The sequence below is a fragment of the Choloepus didactylus genome, chromosome 5 (genome assembly GCF_015220235.1).
Source record: "Choloepus didactylus isolate mChoDid1 chromosome 5, mChoDid1.pri, whole genome shotgun sequence".
Lineage (NCBI taxonomy): Eukaryota > Metazoa > Chordata > Mammalia > Pilosa > Megalonychidae > Choloepus > Choloepus didactylus.
Window position 1 is genome coordinate 49,082,113 of NC_051311.1, and position 20,111 is coordinate 49,102,223.

The 20,111-nt window shown below is 36.2% G+C and overlaps 1 protein-coding gene across 8 annotated transcripts in view; it reads right to left on the reverse strand.

Annotated features, from left to right (window-relative positions):
- AGK (acylglycerol kinase) overlaps window positions 1-20,111 on the reverse strand; it is a 95,646-nt gene that overhangs the window by 14,778 nt on the left and 60,757 nt on the right. For all 8 annotated transcript variants that reach the window (XM_037836005.1, XM_037836008.1, XM_037836004.1 and 5 more), the window contains 4 exons: window positions 19,994-20,088; window positions 15,873-15,942; window positions 7,143-7,222; window positions 3,908-3,965 (listed from right to left, as the gene is read on the reverse strand). In XM_037836005.1, the coding sequence (XP_037691933.1) occupies window positions 3,908-3,965; window positions 7,143-7,222; window positions 15,873-15,942; window positions 19,994-20,088 (303 nt within the window). The remainder of the gene's footprint in view (window positions 1-3,907; window positions 3,966-7,142; window positions 7,223-15,872; window positions 15,943-19,993; window positions 20,089-20,111) is intronic.

The following is a 20,111-nucleotide window of genomic DNA, read 5'->3' on the forward strand; positions in this document are numbered from 1 at the left end:
TTCAGCCCAAGGCTTCTCACTTCTACTTCAAAGCCCATCATTCTCACACTCGAGACTTTTTGTCTTCTACTTCCTAGTACCGCAAGACCTGTGTCATCCTAGGTATTATCAGTATCCACAGAAATAATTAAAACAACACCCTAGTCTCTCTGTCCTTGACTTCACCTCTAATCCATTAGAGCCACCCATTTCCATGGCCACATCCTGGTCCTTTTTGTTACCCAGAACTATTCTATCTTTGAAATCTAAAACCTCCTATCCTACTCAATAATTACATCCTATATTCTTCTGGTTGACTCTTTTGCAGCCAATATCCTCTTAGGATGAACTATTTCCTAATCTCAAATTTGCATGGGAGGAATTACAAAAGAATAACAATTACGAATTTTCTCACTCTGTCCTTTTATCACTCCTTCTCAAGTCCAAAAAGACCAGTGCATGGATTCAGTCCGTCCCTCCCTCCCACTCTCCCTCCTACATTCTCTGAAACTGACTATCCTTAGGACTCACACATCCACAGCTTCTTCATGCTGTAAGCTAACTGTGGCAGAGTCTGTCCTGGAGGAACAGTTTTAAGTGGATGAATTCAATTTGGAGTATTAAGAAAGCAGATTGTGATCACATATCTAAGCTGTGTTCTTCACTTCAGCTGACAGTTACAAAGTTGACATTTTGATCTCTATCTGCCTGGTTCCTGCATCTGTTTTCATAACTTGCTTCAAACTCAGAAGAGAAAGAGGGGGCTTTTATTTATTGGCCCCTGAAGATCCTAACCACACGAAGTTTTCAATCACATTGAGAATTCCAGTCCCTGATTACCCCGTTTTCCCCCAATATCAAACTAAATGTCAATGATTTGAAATCACTCTTCCATTACTCTTGGCCCTCTTGTGTCCTTATTCTTCCATAGCCTGTACCCTGAAAAGCTCCAATTTTGGATCAATTCTGTCATTAAGTTTCTGTATTCCTATATCATGGCTCAGAATTTTTAGAAGAAAAAAAGTACTCCTGCTGAGTATTAATAGAAGAAAAACCAATTAACTAAAGGAGCATATTAGTGTCACAACAAATTCTTGGTCTCAGGTCTTCAGTGTTACCTGATAATCTTTTTAAGCCTCTCTACTTTTATCTTTCTTCAAAACCCTCCTTTGCCACTGCCACCACCCATTTCATTTTCAACAGATGACTGCTTCCTACACGTCAGTGAGAGTATCAGGAACATCAGGTAAGAACTTCCTTAACTTTATATAAACTTGTTTACATCTGGACCTATCCTTTACCCCTCTCCTGTCTCAATGGAAAAAAGGTACCCTATCCTCTCCAAGGCTAATCCTGTACCTTGGATCCCATAGCCTCCCAACTACTCATGGACTTTGCCAACTCAGCAGCCTTTCCATCTGTATCTTCGCCTTTTCCCATTTCTTCTCTTCTTTTGCTTCAGGGTACAAAGGCAAAGATATCTCTCCAATTAAAAAAACAACACTCTCCTGATCCCATATTTCTCTCCTACTTTTACTTTTTTTATCTCCTTCCCTTTAAAGTCATGGTTCCTGAAGAAGTAGCTCACCCTTGCTGTCTCTACTTCTTTACCTCCTATTTATTCCTTCTGTCCCTCTACTTTGGAGGTTCCCAAACCTTTGGAGGTTCCCAAAGAGCTCCTGCTTGCCCAAATCCTATGGATACTTTCTTGTCTTTATTTGGACCCTGCTGTTGCTTCTTAAAATTCTTACTTTCTTCTTGAAATTCTCTCTTCCAGTGAACTCTGTTGGTACTATCTCTGGGATTTTCTCTTAGCACTTCTCGGTCATCTTTCTAGATCCTTCAATGTTTACACTCCTCTGGGCTTTCCCTCGTCATCTGTTCTAAATGGTAACTTCAATCAAACCCATAGTTTCAACACCACACATACTCTTATGACATCTAAAACTGTATCTGTGGCCCAGAAACTCTCTGCTGAATTCCAGACCTAAATTACAACTGCATCTCCACCTGTATGTACCACAGATATTTTAAATTCAGGATGTGCCAAACAGAAAACGTCATCTTTCTTCACAAACTTGGTCTTACTCTAATATTACAAATGTTAATGAAAAACTCTAGTTATCAAACTAGACACCAGGAAATCCTATACCCTCCTTCCAAATTTTGAAGCTTCTACCTCAATATGTTTTGAATCTGTCCTCTGTTGTTAATGCTAACTTGTTACCTCTTTCGTCTATTCCTTATCACTTCTCTCCTGGATTACTTCAACAACCTTCTATCTGATGACCTTGCCTTTAGCCTATCCGTGTCCAATCCCTTGTCCATACTGCTGCCAAACAATTTGTCTAAAATGAAAATCTGATCATGTCATTCCCCTGCTTAAGACTCTTGAACAACTCCCCATTGCTCTCAGGATACAAGTCAGATCCCACATCTAAACCCACCACAATCTGTCCCTTCTTAACACTCTAGTTTCACTTCCAGCCATTCTATTGCATTCACCATACTCAACAACCATGTTACATCATTGTGACTACACACATCCTGCCCCCTTTACCTGCAATGCCCTTTATCTCAGTCCTATGTGTATTCCAAAAAATTAGCATAAATGGCTCTTTCCCTGTGAAGACTTTTCTGACCCTCAGTCATATTTAGATGCCCCTCCTCTCTGCTCCAATCTTAGCCTTTCCATATTTCTCTCATAGCATTGCCAAACTGCTGATTTACTTGCATATCTCTACCAGCATATGAAAAACTTCTTGAGGGCAGGAAACATGTCTTATTTTGTCTTCACTGATTTTCAGTGATTGCTAACAGAATAAATGATGGAAAGAGTTTATATACGCTCAGACTCCACAATTTAAATATGTACTTCTTCTTCTGTTTCTTCCTAAATGTGCCCACTATTCCACTAATGAAATTATTCCCTTGAGCAATATTAATAATGTAATTTATTAATATAGTTTACCTTAGATGTAATGCTTAGAAAGGCCTTGCCCTCTAAAATTTAATAATCATGTAGTTATACCTCCACAACTTTGGTGATTTTATTCTTTTACATTTAATTCTTTAACACACTGGAATTTACTTAGAAGGTGAAGTAGGCTATATATTCCAAATGTTCTGCAATAAACATGTATTACTGTTATAATTAGAAAAAAAAGCACCTCAGTTCTCTGAATATTAACTTTGGACTCAAACTTCTGACTACATTCAAATTCCAGAATGCCCAGTCAAATTGTGACTAAACGCCTTTGAATTGCTTTAAAAACTGAGCATAGTATTTAGTCCACAGTTAAGGATAACTTTTCTATTAGCATCGTCATTAATATAAATTGTTAAGATTTTCTCTATATCAATATTTTTTAATGTATAGTCTATAGCAGCACTGCCCAATAGAAATTTCTCTGGTGATGGAAATGTTCTGTATCTGTGCCATCCAATACAGTAGCCACTAGCCACATTTGCTAGCTCCATTTGATACCTACTAACAGGTTTCAAAAGATAGATTATGAAACCTATACAAGCATGTACACTTAAACACATTCAGATAAAAATCTTCAACATTTCTAGGTAGTAATATAGACACATCTACAAAAAAGTTGATGAAGTATAGGTCATTCTGTTCAAGGTTTGCCTGGCAAGAGTAACTGAATAGGCAAATGGAAGTGGAGTCTTAAAGAAATTAAATATGGGTTTGGTGATAGAGGGAATGAGTTGGTAGATAAGGGTTGGCAGTGATGCTTATAAAAACAAAAATGCTTTCTGCATTTATATATAAGCAAATATGCCCCAGTTTAGTGAGGGAGCATGTCACATAGTTCTGTAGTAAGGAATTTCAAACATATCCCAAACAGACACATCACAGAGTGACAACTATACAAAGTAACACAGGGCAAGTTTATATACTATAAATCGCATATACCTGAAGAGTGCTGAAAAAGTGGGCTGCTTTGGTTTTCAGAGGCCCAAGATACCAGTACCTGGAAGGGGTCAAAATTAAAATTTGATTAGAATATTAAAAGAACTAACAACGTGATAGATACCATTCATAACAAACAATATATTAGTATTACACCTCTCTTATGAGTGACTGTCTCTGGAGGCTTGGGGATTATGGCTTAGCATAAAAGTAAATTACAGTAAATTTTTAACCTGCATCTCAATGCCATGTCAAACAGTATATAATTAGCTATACAGTACACAAATCCTTGTAATTTGTAAGGAATATCTAACCAGAGACTCCTTGAATCCCTAAATTCATAAATAACACTGGAACATATCCTTTCCATCACAGAATATAAATTGATAGAAGTATATATTCAAAAGCCACAATGAGATGCAGATCTGGGTGATCGCACAAATGAAATGGCTAGATCCTGTACACCATGTTCTCTCTCACACATACGTACACTCAGGAATGCATGTATACAAATATACAATTAAAATGTCTAAATCAGCATAATTTCACAATACTCTTACCCAGCTTTGAAATGGCAACTGTTAAATCTGGGAATGAAAAGTATTTATTTCATATTGCTAAATTCATAAAAGCAGCTGAAGAGAGGAAAATGCCTAGCTGGAAACAGAAAAATGACCTCAAGTGGACTCCTCTCTTAAAACTTATATATGTCACCATCTGTGGCAGATTGAATTTATGTACCCCAACAAAGACATGTTCTTAATCTGCATTCCTATAGGTGTAAATCCATCATTAAGTAGGATCTTTTGAACATGGTTTTTATGATTAAGATGTGGCCCAAATGAATCAGGTTGAGCCTTAATCCATATTACTGGAGTCCTCTAAAAACACAAGAAACTCAGACACAGTGAGTCAGAGAAGGCCACACAGGAAGAAGCCCGAAGCCAGCAGAAATTGAAGAGCAGACACAAGGAGAGAGAGATTACCATGTGGCAGGAGGTAGAAATGCAAGCCAAGGGACTCTAAAGATTGCAGCAAGCCAGCACCAAAATGTTACAGACTTTGGGGAGAAAGCACTGCCTTGCCAACAACTTGATTTTGGACTTCTAGCCTCTTAAACCATGAGCTAATAAATGCTTGTTGTTTAAGCCAACGCACTGTACAGTATTTGTCATAGCAGCCTGGCAAACTAAGATACCTTCCACCCCATCTTAACTGCTCCCTATTCGGCTCTGATCAATAGGCCTTTTTTCAAGCACCTACTATGTGTGGAGGAAAGAGAAGGAATATACAGCAAATAAAATTTCTGCCTTTGGGGCTTATAATTTGAGAAAAGAGAACCCAAAAAAGTAACAGAAAACAATAAACGATTATATATATGACATTGTATAATCTGATCTCCATTTATTAGTAAGGGGATTCAGAAAGAAACAAGAAATCATTAAGGGTTTAGAATCATTATATAATGAATGCCCCAAGAATAAAGTAAGGGTGTAGAACTTAGAAAGATGGGTTGGATTTAGATACATGAAAGAGGGAAGGAAGTCATTCCAGGTAAGGGAAGTAGCTTAAAAGTAAAGATACATAAAGATACATAATTACATAACTAGACTAAATTGGATCCTGAATGCCAGAATAAGGAGTAAAGATATAATCCAATGGACAATGCAGAACCATTCTAAATTATAATCAGATCAATATTATGATGCTACTAATGAGGATGTTGATCATCTGATAGATTTTTTTTTTAATGCTAATGTCCTTACTTTATGGTTTGTGTCTTTTCCCAGTTAGCCAGTTAGAAAAACATCCCAACTGAAGTAGTTTATTTCTAAATTGTTAGCAGTTCCCTTCATCTCTACCAATAGCAAATTTTGGCAAATGCTTGTTAGTTGCCCTATGGCCAGCTAGGAAATTATTTCTCATATCTCTATTGTTTCTTCCATGATGCATACCACAAATCAATGGATAGTCCTAATTAAAATATTAGATAACAATAACCAGATTTTAAAATTCATTGTTGAATTAATTCATTTTGAAATTAATCAAAATATGGGGCAAGAACATAAGATATTTCTAATAAGGCTACCCTGTGCTTGTGCTTAATTGTCGATTTGGAACACAATTTATTCTCACCAGACTTTTTCAGGGAAAGCTAAGCAATTTCTCTCGGTGAACTGCTAGAATTTGAGGTTACAGATCAAACACAAGGTTATTTCTAGAATCAAGATAATCATGACATACTTGCAAATAACAAGATGTACAATATTCAAGAATGCAGTCTGTAATATAATACAGTAATATCTATCTTTTGTCATTCCACCATCAGAAACCTCATTGGCAGGGGTAGAACTAATAAAGAGAAACAAGTGAGAGAACTTTATAAAGAAAGTATAGTAGAACTACCAATGAGTGAAAGAGAGATTTCTTGATAAAAATTATGTCTGATAACAATCATAATTCATTTAAATTATATTAAAACTATAAACTCACAGTTTTAAGAAAAGGTAAGGAAAAAAACAATACCTGCCAGCTATGAAATGAACCTCATGCAGCGTCTCTTTTAGTCTCACCTCAAGAAGACTTTTCCTATACGACCTCTCCACACCAAACAGAACATGACACACCTTCTCTCCAAGCCAATAGATTCATCTGATGCATGAATTCTCCAAAACTAAGTCCATTCCCATGAAAAGCCTATAATAGCCATCTAATCACCTCCTTAATGGGCCTGTTTCTTCAGCCTACAACACAGTCAAATAACACCTTTCTTCCTTCTCTAAAAGAGTTAGCCTGTGTGGCCTCTTAATCTGCTAGGTCTTAAACAAACAAATAAAAAAACAAAACACCTTTCTCAAGGAAAGTCTTCTGACCAGCATTGTAAACTCTCCATCAGGGTATGGCCCAAGCAATGGGCCAAGCTTGGTACCCAGCTAAGTAGTCTGCTCTCCCTTCAATCTAGCTTGAGCCTACCCTACTCTCAAATAGAAACAGGGATGCACTCTTCTCTTTGGCTACCACCAAGCCAGTGTTGAGGAAACAGAAACTTTCCCAACCATTCTGCATATAGGATATAACTCGCTACCTGGCCATTTCTACCCCTATCATACATAATTCAACCTCCAGACCCACCAAATTTATTCCCAGAGATCACTGTATCTTAAAACTTTGAAGACAAAGATAGAATAAAAATAACGTTTTAAAGAAATCATGACAAATCAATGTAGTAATCCTTTACTTGCTAACTTTGATGCCAGCATCTCTGAAGGATCCCCATCGAAGGCCAGTCATTGCAAACACAGGTTGTTCCTTTTCACCCTGGAAGTTAAACACATTTAATTTCAAATAAATGATTATAACAATTTAGAACTCCCTACATATTCTTGGCCTGCTTTTCATCAAATTAAAATTCTAAAATGTTTTGAACTTTAAAGAAAATCACCCTGTGAGTGTTCAATAAAAGTGCTTGAATAAGCAATACTATACAATGAAACTAATTTGTGTATATTAAGCCTCATAAATCTGCTGGTAAGGAAACACAATATCATATTTCAGATCATAAATTGGAAGTACATAATGGATGCTGGTTCATGCACCAATCGGTATTCAGGTTAGCAATTTTAAATAGGGTGCACAGGATAGGTCTCCCTGAAAGACGAAATACGAACAAAAAAAGGATGTGAGGGAATGAGTAACAAAAATATTTGGAGGAAAGAATATTCTAAGTAGAGAGACCAACCAAAGCAAAGATTCTGAGGCAGAAGAGTAGCTAGCTTATTAGAGGGATGGTGAAAGGGATCAGTATGGCTAGAACAAAGTAGCAAAGGAAGAGGAGTGTTTGGCCTTGAAGGACTCTGAATGACTTTGGCTTTATTCTGAGAAGAGACACTACTAAAGGAATTCGAACAGAGAAGTGACATGATTTAACTCATGACTGCACTTTGGCTGTTGTGTTGAGAAGGGATGGTACAGAGGTAAGGGTAGAAGCAAAGAGAATAGTTAAAGGACTCCTCCAACAATCCAGACGAAAGATGAAGCTGCCTGGGACCAGGGTGGTAACAATAGAGATTGGAAGGAGTAGCTTACAACTGGATATGTTTTGTAGAGCCAACAGGATTACCTTCCTGATTGGACCTGTGGAGCCAAGGATGACTACAGAGTTCTTGGACATGTTAAGAGATGATTTTTTTTCAAAGCATAAGTGATCTTTTAAGGATTGCCTTATTTCTTTCTTAGGAAAGTTACAGGTTGAAGACTGGATATTTATAAACTAGTACAGTAGCCTAGCTTAAAACAATGGTTTTGAAGTCAGAATCCCAGCACTTAATTGCTAAGTGATCTTAGGCAACTAACTTACTTTTGAACATAAGCTTCCATATCTGAAAACAGGGCTATCTTTTGCTTAATATTCATATAAACTATTCTCCTGTGATCTTTATATCAATCCTATGAGTGTTTTAACAGCTATCACCATTGTAAGCTCAGCCACTAGCAAGGTTAGCGGCCATAAGAAATGGTCCATACATAAAACTTTCTCTTGTTAATCACAAAATTAGATGACAGAATAACCTTGTAAAGCACTGACCTGAATCAAAAATATCTCTAGTTTCACTATAGTTCCACAACAGCTACCTATCAAATATCTAAAGCCATGTATGTTTTCATTGATTCATCCAATAAATATTTATTGAACCCCAACTGTGGGCCAAGCATTGTGCTGGTAGCTGAGGGACACATTAGTGACAAGACTAACATACTTTTGCTATCAAAATGCTTACCTTTTTTCCCTAGACTGTATCCTTTCTAAGCTAAATATCCTACTCCTTCAATAGTTGCTCTATAATTTTACAGCTTCATTATCTCGTTTACTCACCACCCACTGTTGTTCATCAATGACCCTCTTAATTCTACCACCTAGAACTGAGTTACCATTGACTTCAAATACTTTCTAAATTAAGTTTCACTTTACATTTATCTTGACAAAGCTACTAATGAAATTTAACAGTGTGGTAAGTTTTAAATACCACACTTCTGATGCATATTAAACTAATCATTCATTTATTCATTCTTTTTCCTGTGGAATTAGCATTAATGAATATATATAATATACTAGGGACTGGGGATAAAAATGTCTGCCCTCAAGGAGCTTAAGGTATAATGGGTTGTCTACAGATACAAATAATAACAACACAGCTCAGTAAGTTTGAATAATAGAGAAATGCATAAATGAAAGTATAAAGCAGCTGCAACTGCACAATGAGTGGGAGGAGATGGACAGTTAGGGAAAACATAACATCCTAAATTACATTTTAAAGAATAAAGTACTTAGAGGGGGAGTTTGGGAAGGGGAATGGGGAAAAAGAAGGGAAATGAGACAAAGGAAAGAAGAAAGGTTATTCTAGCCTAAGGGAGAAAAACAACAGTGTATGAGTTCGATGGTTCAACAGCAGCATTTCCCCAAATGTTTCATAAGACGTTAATAAGTGTCACATATAATAATAATAGTAATAATAATAGGATTCCACAGTCAAATAAGTTACTTATTTGGTTTAAAATAAGCTTTTACTGCAGGTCTTCTTTGAGCCTTTAAGACGCTAATGTACATTATACATTTCCAAAAGGAAAAATACAATATACACTTTTCCTGAGTTCTTAACTGGGCAACCCTTCTTGGGGGAGGACATTTTGCATAACTAACATTCCTTCGGACACACTGCTCCCCCAAGCATGTAGTATGAAGCGAGAAGTGCTAAGTGCTCAAGATTTCCTGAGTGGGGCTCTAAGACTGCTTTCTCTTTCTTCACCAGGGTGGAGGTGGGGTATTTTAAAAAATACTATTTCAGGATTAACTGAATAGCCTTACAACTTCAAGAGTCCACTGATTTGGGGTGCTATGTCGTAACAAGGGGAAAGAATGGCTCTGTACTATAGGAAATGAGTGACCTAAGCATAATATGTGTGAACAGACCTAAAGAAGTCGGATCTAGAGAAGAGGTCTGAGGGTTATAAATAGGGAGACTAGTGCCTATTGGAGCACACAAAAGCACAATAAAAATAAGCAGGGTCAGATAGAGAGACTATAAGCAAAGAAACCAAGTACCACAGTATCTTAACCTAATGAAGGTCTGAGCAGGTAGTCAGAATATGAAATAGAAAGGTTTGTAAACAAAAACAAAAACCAAAAGACAGTCACTGTGTCAGTTTGGATATATTATGTCCCCCAAAACGCCACACTCTTCAATGCAATCTTGTGGGGGCAGATGTATTTAATCTTGGGTAGGTTGGAACCTTCGGATTAGGTTATTTCCATGGAGATGTGACCCACTCAACTGTGGGAGATAACTCTGTTTAGATTATTTCCATGGAGATGTTGCCCCGCCCATTCAGCCTGTGTCTTGATTAGTTTACCTGAGCCCTATAAGAGCTCGGATAGAAGGCACTCAGTGCTGCAGCTGAGACAGCCATTTTGGAGACAGCCATTAAAGCAGAGTTTTGCTGACGCATTGGAAGTAATAGCCTAGGGTTTGCCCCGAGAAGCTAAGCCTAGAGACATTTTGGAGAATGCCATTTTTGAAACGCAACCTGGGAGCAAACAGATGCCAGCCACGTGCCTTCCTAGCTAAAAGAGGTTTTCCAGACGCCAATGGCCTTTCTCCAGTGAAGTTATACTCCTGTTTATGCCTTGTTTTGGACACTTTTATGGCCTTCAGACTGTAAACTTGTAACCAAATAAAACCCCTTTATAAAAGCCAATCCATTTCTGGTATTTTGCATAATGGCAGCATTCGCAAGCCAGAACAGTCACACAAAATCAGATTTAGCCAGATTTTAACAGCTGAGGAAATTTGCTGCCCCAATTCTCATACTTCCCTAGAAAGGGTAAATCCCTGAGACAAATATAATCTAGTGGTTTGTGGAAGAAAATAATTGGGAGAGCTAATTGGAAACAAGGTTAAGGAACAGTGAAAAGGAAAAAAAAAAAAAAACCTAGATAGGAAGCTAATCTAGGAATTTTAGGGATTCTAGATTAAGAGAAAGAAATAATGTAGAAGTAGTTCTGAAGCAGCTCCAAGAATCATCTTAAGAAATGATTGGAACCAGGGTTTTAAAAGAAGGAATCCATATAATTGTCCAGGAATAACAGATAGGGGAAAGGGAGATATTCTAACTCCTTATATACCGAACTTGGTTCTGGATTGGCAGGATCTCAAAGAGTCCAATTCAAACAGCTACAAGAAAGAAATAGAAAACAATTCCATAAGTGTTTCCAGCAGTTACTTCAAAGTCATACTAGGTTTTACAGATTTCTAAATGGAGAAAACTGCCCTTTAAAAATCATGGTCTACACAGACATAGGGGACTGGTGGTTTGATGGGTTGAGCCCTCTACCATAAGTTTTACCCTTGGGAAGACGGTTGCTGCAAAGGAGAGGCTAGGCCTCCCTATATTTGTGCCTAAGAGTCTCCTCCTGAATGCCTCTTTGTTGCTCAGATGTGGCCCTCTCTCTCTGGCTAAGCCAACTTGAAAGGTGAAATCACTGCCCTCCCCCCTACGTGGGATCAGACACCCAGGGAAGTGAATCTCCCTGGCAACGTGGAATATGACTCCCAGGGAGGAATGTAGACCTGGCACCGTGGGACGGAGAACATCTTCTTGACCAAAAGGGGGATGTGAAAGGAAATGAAATAAGCTTCAGTGGCAGAGAGATTCCAAAAGGAGCCGAGAGGTCACTCTGGTGGGCACTCTTATGCACACTTTAGACAACCCTTTTTAGGTTCTAAAGAATTGGGGTAGCTGGTGGTGGATACCTGAAACTATCAAACTACAACCCAGAACCCATGAATCTCGAAGACAGTTGTATAAAAATGTAGCTTATGAGGGGTGACAATGGGATTGGGAAAGCCATAAGGACCAAACACCACTTTGTCTAGTTTATGGATGGATGTGTAGAAAAGTAGGGGAAGGAAACAAACAGACAAAGGTACCCAGTGTTCTTTTTTACTTCAATTGCTCTTTTTCACTCTAATTATTATTCTTGTTATTTTTGTGTGTGTGCTAATGAAGGTGTCAGGGATTGATTTAGGTGATGAATGTACAACTATGTAATGGTACTGTAAACAATCGAAAGTACAATTTGTTTTGTATGACTGCGTGGTATGTGAATATATCTCAATAAAATGATGATTTAAAAAAAAAAAAAAAAAAAAAAAAAATCATGGTCTAGTGCCAAGAATGACAACACCCAGACAAAGCAGTGAAAGGGAAAAAGCAATAGGCTTAAGACAGAAAATCTAGATTCTAGTTCTGTCTTCAGCATGACTAGTCATGTGGCTAGTCTTTTTCATCTGTCAAATGCAGATACTAATATAGATCTTGCCTTCCTCATGAGGAAGGAGGTCCAAATGAGATGTAAAAGCATGCTGAACAATGTAAAAAGCTAAATAAAAGACATTAGTATAGCTTCTAGGGATCATTTCTTTTCTCTTTGGAGAATCTTCAGTTGTATGTTTAATTGGGTTTGCTTTATAAAAGCTGAAGAAACTGAAATTATTATGTGTGTGTGGGTGTGGGTGTGTGTGTATATATATATATATATATATATATATATATATACATATATATATATAAAATTAGGCTTTGTTTATAATGCTTTCTCCGTATTCTGAAAGCAATTTCCAGAAATAAGAAAGGAAGAGAAGACAAAGTCAGTTTAGCTGGGTGCCTCAGAAACCACAGTAGAGACTGTTGTACTGCATTTTCTAGGAACTGGTTTTAAAAATTTTCTGCTTCCTCAGCTGTGTCATCAATATACAGAGCCAATTGTAACTCTGATACTGGTATCATCATTTCACAAAGTCAGTATATTTGAAAAAAAAAAAGAAAAAGGGGAAAAAAACATTTAAATACAAGAACAGTAAAGAATTTCCAGTTAAATCATGACTACTCCAGAATGTTATAATTCTAACACACATATAAGAAGTAGTAAATCACTCAGTTATTAAGGGATATATTCTGATTCACTTTTTTTGGTAATAATATTTTAAAATAATATCTTCATAGATGCCAGTCTGTGTACCTTTCTTAGGCTAGAATTTCTTTCAGCACAGTCCCTTCCATTTTGTGAGAACAATTTAGCTTTATTATATGTTATAGGATCAGCTGGCAATTTAAATCACTTTTATCGTGACAGTGAGGTCAAGTGGAGAGTTCTAGCATCACTGCATGAGAGGAATGGAAAATCAAAGGAAAATAGGCTGCAAACTTATGGGTTCACCAATTATAAGTATGAATATGTAAATGCTAGGTAACTAATAGTAGCCTCTTAGGACTGAAGTTTGGAATCATGACACAGTGTAGACCTTTCTTTCACAGATACCAGCAAACCTGAATGAATATAAAATGCTCATAATCTTTGGAGGGCAATCTGAATGTAGTGAGTATATTTTAAGGTGGACTTTTAAGTAAAGTACAGATCCCACTATTCAAAGGATTATGGCTCTGCCTTCTCAGGAATTTGACCTTTCCAGAAAAAAAGTAAAAGGAGCTTAGATGAAGAAGGAAAAACTACCTAGTCACTGTCCAAGTGGGAATATCTGTTCTCTAGAAATTAAATCCTTCTTTAAGAGAGGATCCTGATCAAGAATCAGGAATGGCTATTGGACCTCTTCTTCCTCAAATTCTTATTTGGAAAAAAATGACAAACAAAAAACTTTTAAGAATAGTAAAATGAACACCATCTACACCTCTCACCCAGTATAGTAGGTTGAATTATGTACCTGAAAAAAACATAAGTTCTTGGTCTTAATCTGCATTGCTATGGGGTAAGCCCATTGTAAATGGTTTCTTTTGAAGATGTTGTTTTAGTCAGGGTATGGCCCAAATGAATAAGGAGCCCAAATGAATGAGGATGGGCCTTAATCTGATTACAGTAGGAGTCCTTATAAGCAGAAGAAATTCAGACAGAGAGAGAAAGCCAGAAGGAGGAGCCAGAAGCCAGAAGTCAACAGAACTCAGAGAGAAAGAAGAGGACATTGCCTTGTGAAGGGAAAGCCAAGGAACCCAAGGATTGCTGGCCAGTCAGAACACTACTGACCCTAGGAGGAAGCAAGCCTTCTAGCCTCTGACACCATAAACCAACAAATTCCCATTCTTTAAGACAACCCATTGTGTGGTATTTGGCATAGCAGTCTGGAAACTACAACACCTAAATTCACCAACTGCCAACATTTCCCTAATTTTGCAGTGTTGTTCAATAATTTGCAAATAGGTTGCAGACATCGTGATCTTTCACCCCTGAACATATAAGCATGTATTCTTAAGAAAAAGAACAAACTCAGACATAAACCATAATACCACGGAATTTAACATCTATATATATTATCTAATATATAGTCTATGTTAAAAGGTCCCCAATTGTCCCAACAGTCTTTCATGGCTGTTATCAGTTGTTCTTCATTTATCCAATCCAGAATCTTGTATTAGATTTAGTTGTGATATTTCTTTAGTTTTCTTTAATCTAGAATATATCCTCTACTTTCTTTTGGATTTCATGATATTGACATTGAAGAGGACAGACTAATTGTTGTTTTTAGAATAACCTACAATTTGGATTTGCCAGTTGCTCTCTTATGATTAGATTCAGGTTAACATTTTCACAGTAAACTTACGTAGGTGTTAGTTGTATCCTCTCAATATATCACATCAGGAGGCCCATAAGGCCAGTTGGTCACATTATTGATGATCAATTTGATCACCTGGATAATGTGTGTCTGCTAGTTTTCTCCATTATAAAGTAAATTTTCCCTTTGTAATTATTAAGTAAACTGTGATACCCTGAGACTGTATGACTATGTTTCCCAGCAACCAACAGTTTATCCAGTGGTTTTAGCATCCACTGATGAACTCTGCCTGAAACAATTATTACACTGGTGATTGTAAAACGGTAATTTTCTAATTCTATCATTCCTTCCATATTTACAAGCTGAAAATTCTTCTATTATATCTCTATGGCCTCATGAATCCTTTGTTTTTATTTAATATATTACAATTCATTATTATTATTCTATTTAATGTTCAAACTGTCCCAAAATTGGCCAGTACGATGCCATCAGACTGGATCCTATGTCTTTTTGTGATTTTCCCATCAGTTTTGAGCACTTCCTTAACTTGTTTTTCCCCTGCCTCTGAAAGCTGTTTCTTCACAGAGACCTGGTTCCTTTTATTAGGGCACAGTATTTAGACACCAAGATCTGAATGCAAGGTATGCTCATTGCTACATGGTATCACTGCTTCTAAGTCCTTCCAGTAGGAAGCTAAGAAATACATTTCTAAAAAACTCATGAGTTTGTCTATACATTAATATGAAAAAGTGAGACAACCCAAATGGAAAAAAGCCAGATAATCTACAAAATATGATTCTTCTTCAACTCGTCAGATAGCTGAGATTCCAAAGCAATCAGGTAAACCTGAATTCCAGAGAAAGTCAAGTCCTTCCAAGGAGAGAATGGACATGTGAATGATTTCACCTTTGTCTGAGGCTGCTTGCACCATACAAGCAAGTAAGACGAAATCAGTCACTATTTTAATGAACTTTTTAAATATTCAAAACAATAAAAATAAACAAAAAATATGAGAAAGACAAATTACCTGTAGACCAAAGGTAATGAATAGAGGAATTGAAAATAGTAATATAATTATATTGGGAGGAGAGATACAAGAATATAACAAAGAAGTCAACAGATAAGGTTTAAAAGTGATAGCTCATAAGCATATCAATTAGTGAGAACACCTAGAATAAACATTTAAAATTATTTTTTTCTGGGGAGCAAGACTTTGGGTAAGAAGGGATAAGAAGAGGGTCTGTTTTCACTATAATTTTATTTGAACTGCTTTATTTTCTTTAACAGGTGTGTATTACTTTGATAAATTTTTGTCTATGCTTTTTAAAATTCCAAAGAAAAAACTTTACCTTGATCTGCAAGACATCAAGTGGTATTGTCTCTCCTTTAACAATGGCAAGTGTAGCATCTGTAATATGTCTAAAAGATAATGAGAACTGATCATGGTGTAAAAAATAAACATCAACTGCCCACTTTTGCCCAATACATACAACTCCACACACAACTATATCCCTGACCAAAGTATTAATAATTGGATCAGGAAAAAGACATACTCCTTCAAGATATTCCAAGAAAACACAACAAAAGGGTATTAGAGAACTACTGATATGAATATAGTGGAAATATAGTAATTATTATTAAATAGAAAGTGAAAAGATTATTCTGTCTGCATGTAAGTATAACTGCAAGACAGGAGGTGTTTAAAAATTAATTTCCATCCAAAATAGTGTTGTTTTTCTCCTAATCTGGCCCCTTATAATCTATCCTGCTATGTATAGAAAGTAGGAAAGGTCACCATTCCATGGTAACTGACTGAAAAGTTTGTTATGTATAGCATGTGTGCGTATTATTTTACAATTTTGAGCCAGCTGGGATTCACTGCATTTTAAAGTAGTCTTGTGTTTATATGGTAAGAACTCTGTTTCATCTGTTTTCCTAGTCTTATGAATATTTATAAAATGTTCTTTCCTTTGTTTCTTGTATATTTCTAGGTAAAGCAGTTAGCAATAGAAGAGGTTACCTTTTAATTTATTTTTGTTTTAATCATAGAATTTGGATCAGTAATTACAGTCATCCTATTTGTTATTTACAGTTTGTCCATCATTCATGAATTTTCAGTGAAGATGATTATAACAGCTACTCTTTAACATATTAGGCACTGTACTAGGCAAAAGTATATATTTCTTGAAATAGACCTTATATTTCACTTTTTAACTCTTCTGAAGTATTATAATTATGCATTTAATAAATACTGATGAAGAAACTGAGACTCAAAGAGGTTATATTCCCAAGATGACATAGGAAGCATGTGCTAAAACTAAATTTGACTTCAGGTGTGCTCTCTCCCCTTATAAGGCTGCCTTGTGGTTGTATGAAATGGATATCTAGATTCCCAAAGAGAACTCCACATCTTCTATCAGAGTGCTCCAGAGGCTTCCCCATCAGCGTGGTGAACTTCTAAGTTAGGAATCATATCCATTTAAATTAGTGTTTTCTAGCAAAGATACCACTTAAAATACTTTAAAATCCCAAATACATACACATTAACTCAAACGCATGGATTAAATTCTGAGTTCCCTAGTGAGGAAGTTGAAATTTAAGTAACAGCTATTTTACCTTTTCACATCTCTCTACCTCACATCCTTAGCATCTTTATCCCATTTTTCCTCTCCAATATAGGTGCTACCTGGGAAGTAGGTAGCAGTTTAAAAAATGAGATTCAATTTAGGAGAAAGCAAGTAGCATGATCACAAAGCTTAGACTAATCTAATATGAATTTATAAGCTCTAAAGGAAGCTACTAGAAAGGGTTCTAAAGCACCGTACTTGCTCTGAACAATTCCAAGCATGTTGAAATGTTTAGTAGGTGTTTTGAGAAACTGGCCTTAAAAACTAAACACTATTCCAACTCAGAAGCCCTTTTTATATTGTTTAAATACAGTTTTCTAAATTGTTTCACAGAAGACAGGTAAAATATAATCTTAAATTTATCATTCTTCTATATAATTGAAAATTCTAAATAAAGCAACACTGGCATGGAACAGCACTCTTAGAATTATTTACCTGCAACATTCCAAACTCAAGATTCTTTTTTCTTCTCTTGTACTTATAGTACAACAAATTTTGACAGCAGTGCAAAACGCAAAGCCTTGCTCTTTTTAAATAGCCTTAAGCATCTGACATGTTAAGAGGTCTACAAAATTGTGAAACAAGGGCACTTACTTGATTACCTAAGCTCTGGGGCATGCTTATAAATTAAGTTTTAAAATTTTATAAATTACAAATAGAAGCAGCAACAATACTATTTTAATTACAGGGGAAAATCAACACCCCCAAAACTAATGTCTACCTCAGGCCCTGAGGAATATCACATTCAGCATAAATTGGCTTTAGAACAGGGCTTCAGGGTTTCTGAATTAAAAAAAAAAAAAATTCTTCAAGGAAAATTGTCTACCTCTGGATCACTGACACATGCTGTTTGGGAATGTTGCCTAAAGCAGATTAAATACTGACATGAGAGAAAAACAAGCTCTCTAAAATATAACTAAGACATGATGCAGATGGGATTTATTTCAGATAAGCAAAAATATCTGACTAATCCATTGTCATATCTATTGCCCCTCAGAAATTCTAAACTAGGAATAAAAAGTATGGCCAATTGACTCTCTCTCTAAGCCAACTCTGCAGGTAAACTTGCTACCCTCCCCTCTTCGTGGGACATGACTCCCAGGGGTGTAAATCTCCCTGGCAATGTGGGACATGACTCCCGAGTATGAACCTAGACCCAGCATGGCATCGAGGGATTGAGAAAGACTTCTTGACCAAAACGGGGAGGAGAAATGAAACAAAATAAGGTTTCAGAGGCTAAGAAATTTCAAATGGAGTTGAGAGGTATTCTGGACATTACTTTTATGTGTTACAGATATCCCTTTTTGAGGTTTGAGTGTATTGGAATAGCTAGAAGGAAATACCTGAAACTGTTGAACTGCAACCCAATAACCTTGGTTCTTAAAGACAATTGTATAACTATATAGCTTACAAGATGTGACCGTGTGATTGTGAAAACCTTGTGGCTCATACTCCCTTTATCCAGTGTATGAACAGATGAATAGAAAAATGGGAACAAAAAGTAAATGAATAATAGGAAGGGATGGGGGGATGGATGTTTTAGGTGTTCTTTTTTACTTTAATTTTTATTCTTATTCTTTTTTTTTTTTTTTTGTGGTAATGAAAATGTTCAAAAATTAATTGTGGTGATGAATGCACAACTATATAATGATACTGTGAACAATGATATTGTGAACAATTGATTGTACACTTTGGATGATTGTATGGTATGTGATCATATCTCAAAAAAATTGAATTAAAAAAAGTATGGCCGACTGAAATGGTCTCTGATATTTCCTACACTTCAGAATATTAAGATTAGATAATTATATTAAGATTTGAAACACAAGAGAAGTTTTAATGAAGGACTAATATATGTCTATGAATATGTCTAGTGTTTGATATATGGGCAAAGGCTTTTTTATAAGGGAATACATACAGAATTGTTAAAAGGTCTAGCAATTGACTTCTAAACTTACAACACAACTAAATCCACACACTCAAAACAAAGCCTTATCAAAGAACTCCAAAGCAGAGGAAAAATCAACAGGAAATCATCCGAATTAAACTGTTATTGATTCTAGAATGCTAAAACCAGAAAAGTCCTGAGAATATTTTGATTCATTCATTCAACAAATATTTACTTATTGCCTTCCTCCAATGTGTCACAAAGGTCACATTAAAGATCAGGCAACTGACACAGAGAGCCTGAAAATTATATGCTCAAGATTATATTATTAATCTTTGGCAAAGCCAGAGATCAAATTCAAGATTCCTAACTTCTTGAAAGACCAGAGCCATGTTTACATAATGCTTTCAAGTAAAAAAGAACAATAACAATGATAATTTGCCTGACCCCTGAAGACAGCAATTTAATTTAGATATCAGGGCTATATTGTTTTTCTGTATACTTTATCCACACTGCCTACCACTGTAGGCATTCCCAAAAGGATGTTTTAGCTATTTATATCCAGATAATGAAGCCAAGGCTACAGGTTCAATCTTTACAAGGAACTTGCTATTTATCATCATGTATACTTAGAGCAAAGAAATGATGAGTGCAAATCTGTCTTCACTACAGAATCTAGAATGTAAAAACAAAAAAAGAGTTTGGCTCAGGCATGCATCTTCTTAAATGACCAAAGAACATAAGTATTTATCGCCATACCTGACCTTGGGATGTATTATTAGATCACCAGAGTCCCAGTACCCAATAGGAAAACTTCCCAAGGCCCTCTTAATTATTTCAAGTATCAGGCCATCAAAACTAAAAGAATAATAATTATTATTATATCACACTTGTGAATTTTTCACTCCCAGGCTCACACACGCACAAATGCTAATATCCCACATTGACAACCTACTGGACTTTGTTTCCACTTTCAGCAAAGAGGGTATGACTTAAACTACTGGTCTGTCCCAGTGGGATAAATCCAATGGGAATCTTACTGAAGGTAGCCTGGGGAAAAAAAGAAGAGGAAA